The sequence below is a fragment of the Photinus pyralis genome, unplaced genomic scaffold, assembly GCF_008802855.1.
Source record: "Photinus pyralis isolate 1611_PpyrPB1 unplaced genomic scaffold, Ppyr1.3 Ppyr1.4_LG10, whole genome shotgun sequence".
Lineage (NCBI taxonomy): Eukaryota > Metazoa > Arthropoda > Insecta > Coleoptera > Lampyridae > Photinus > Photinus pyralis.
In genome coordinates, this window is record NW_022170250.1 from 9,848,166 (window position 1) to 9,851,393 (window position 3,228).

Here is a 3,228-nt window from a genome sequence, read left to right on the forward strand (position 1 = left end):
ATGATGGGATTTTTATTGCAATCGGTTCCGGTTCCCGTACCAACTCTTTTCGGTTCCAGTTCCAACCCCTGATATTAACAGACTGACACCGTTTGCTGGGGATACCAACCAACTAGCGCGAAGCTCGCATACTGAGTCAAGAAAAACCAGATAAAAGTTGTATGACAACCACAGAAGCCTGCTTTATTGCAGTTTCGGTTCTAAGGAGGGGGCAATGCAACGATCAACTGAGTTGACCTAGGAGTTGACAGTGTGCGAACAAGCGGTGACATTTGGCGAACTTTTAACCTGTTCGTTTTCTGATCAAGTGCCGTTTTTTGATTTGAGAGTTTGCATGACGATGTGACGATATTTTTTTTACCGTTTAATTTTTGCTCGGGTTTTCATTTAAATTACGAGGTTTAATCTCGCTCAAATGACATATGCGAATTCTTGCCTTTATATAACAATCCTTACGCCATCTAGGTGATTATCTGGCAACCCATTCGTTAATTGTGAATAATTTCTGTAGTGTAGTCTGTTCCTGTAGTAGATTTCTTTTATCATGTTCGTTTTTTTACCGTTCGATGTCGTGCGTTTTTCTCTTATTCCTTTCGGCGCCGGCAGTCCTTGTCGGAAACGCGAGGTGTGATTTTGTAAAGGAGATACACGCCATTAAAGTTACTTGACATTTTTTGTCTGCTATTTTTGGGATACACTGGCGCTGTGTTAATTTTAGTGAAGTTTATCTCTTATTATCTTACTTCCAAGCTTTGCTGACGCATTTTTGCGGATTTATTTTACAAGTTTAAGGCCGTTTACGACTCCTTCTTCCTTTTTGCGCTGTTAACATAGATATTTCTAAGTGGAAATGCTGAACTTTGGATTTTCGCAACATTGCTTAAGAAGAGTTCCATTGAAATTCCAACGCCATTGCAAGTCAAAAACACCATAGAGATTTCTGCTTTACGATATTCATTTTTGCTGTATTTCATCCTTCACATTCTACCTTTGCTTGTGATTTAGTTTTTAAAATTAACGACACTGTCCGAAGTAAATTTCTACGATTTTTAGTTGCTGTTGAATAGAGATTTAGTTATTTGTACATTTTATAGCATTCTTCTTAAAACTTAATGTCATTTTTTAAATATCTCACACCAATTGTAAGGAAGAACCTATAGTCGTACCAAATTTTGTTTTGTTGTAAAGTCATTCGAATATTTGATTTTTTTTAGTATTGATTGCAGTTCTACGTATAAGAATAACCCCTCGTGTCAGACGTTATACATCGCTTATGCGATATATTGTGCAACGCGAGGCATTACCCCTTTTATTTTGTTTGTTTGTGTATCTGTCTGTTTACAGATTTGCAGCTTCGCGTTCCTCTTTTTTACTTCTTCTTTTCTTTCAGTTACTCCGACCTTCGTATCCAACCCATTGATACCTTTTGGTCTTCGTTTCTTCTTTTCGCTTTCATCTCATCTGGTTTTTTCCTTCCCCTCCTCAATTCTGTAAATGCGCCTTTATTGTCATCAACGTAACATTCTTGATTAATCTCTGGACTATGTTGAATAATGTCTTAGAATAAAACCAACGAGCAAGAGTAGTGTTGTGTATTGATCAGCCGTAAGATACAAAATCATGCCACTTGATGTTAGTCTATCTCTAATTTCTTGAAGGTACCTTCAATTCCAAATAATTCGTTAATTTTGGTTGTCGGGTGAGGTCTCTTCGACTCGTCCACAACCTTTCGTTCTTCATCTGCAATAAAGTCCATGTTATTCAGAATCATCCCCACCATGTCATCTAAAAATCAAAGTAACTGAGTTTGTATTATGCGTGTCGGTCAGAACCCCTCATCTCCTGAACCGACCCCAGCAAGCCTCCATACTCTTTTGGCATGCAATGGAGAGGTAAGGATTTGTACAAGGTCTTCCGGTAGTCACTGTGGATGTGGATCTACAAGCATTTGTTGTACAGTAGTGGATGACCGATTATTGGGTACCATCTCAAATATCTCCTTCTTGATGACTGGTTTCATGAGTGTCAAAAGTTTGTCGAGACGCGTACCGGCGTTGATAAAGTGCAGAGCTTCGAGCATGATTGGAAGTGCCTAAGTGTTTTTGGAGAGTTACAAGGTTTACCCTCACACTTGCTTACCTGCACAAAAACGATTAGATTTTTCAACAGCATCGGGTTAATCCTCGCAAGGTGTGTTAGTGAAAATCCTTCCATATCGACCACGCCAATCAACCCATCCAAAGTTCCCTGTTGTAGTATCGTCATTTTGATAATGGTCTCCAGGTACTTGACCGCATCGGCGAATACATATTTGCTTGGGTCTCGATCGTTAAGCTTCCAGCAGAAGATTTGGTACCCTTCTGGCGTTAGTTTTGGTAACGGTAATATCGTTCTGTGTCATATACGATGATAAACGTAACTCATGGATTATCAAACTCACATCGCATCCAAAGTTCGTCTCCATGTCTCCATGTCGCGCGGTCCAAAAACCTCCCCAAGCATTCCGCGCAATGTAAAGTAGTTGTCTATGGTCGTCTTGGTCGCCTCCACCTTGCAATTACAGCTGAAAAGGGCAAAGATCACTTCCAGATCTGAAATGAAAAATTCAAGTGGAGTGCGCGATGAGAGTTTGGGCTACCGCTTAGTTGGGGTAAGTGCGGTTGCTTCCCCATCCAAGATTTGAGGTATTCCACATCTTCTTTGTGGAGATATTTACGTTTCGCGTACTGTAATGGCACATCTGCGTAGTTCAGTGGCATTGTAATGCTCTCGATAGCATTCACTATTGTTGTCTGCTGCTCTGTTCCCGACTATCACAGCCTTCGACCTCGCTGACCACTGATTAGGCACTTGCAATGAACCATGTCGTAAATACTGATAAAATAAAAAAAGCAAAACGGAAATTTAATCAAAATAAATTGCAATGCAAGATTAAATTTAGAAAATGATAGTTCACCGAGTACAAATATAAAAATAGGTTGGGAAAAAAAGAACTGACCAAGAAAAAAACCAGGCAACAAATTAATATTAAACTTTAAATCAAAATTAGTTGTTTGTTTTGGCATAAATGCATATTAGGATGGCTCTCAAGTAAATTAATATAATGTCGAATTATAGACTCCACTGGAATTTCTAAGGAATTAATGTTTGACACACATAAGTTTGGATGTTGGGTGGTCATTAAAATTCAATTTCACTTTCCTATTTGCCTATCTAACTTCATTTTTA

The 3,228-nt window shown here is 38.9% G+C and overlaps 1 protein-coding gene across 1 annotated transcript; it reads right to left on the reverse strand.

Annotated features, from left to right (window-relative positions):
- Window positions 1-1,577: 1,577 nt before the first annotated feature.
- On the reverse strand, window positions 1,578-2,847 carry LOC116161926 (retinol-binding protein pinta-like). The gene is made up of 6 exons (XM_031475426.1): window positions 2,639-2,847; window positions 2,441-2,591; window positions 2,140-2,392; window positions 1,985-2,092; window positions 1,833-1,938; window positions 1,578-1,785 (listed from the first exon to the last, which is right to left on the reverse strand). Exons 1-6 carry the CDS (start codon window positions 2,757-2,759, stop codon window positions 1,634-1,636), a joined length of 891 nt encoding a protein of 296 aa, XP_031331286.1. The 5' UTR covers window positions 2,760-2,847; the 3' UTR covers window positions 1,578-1,633.
- Window positions 2,848-3,228: the final 381 nt, after the last annotated feature.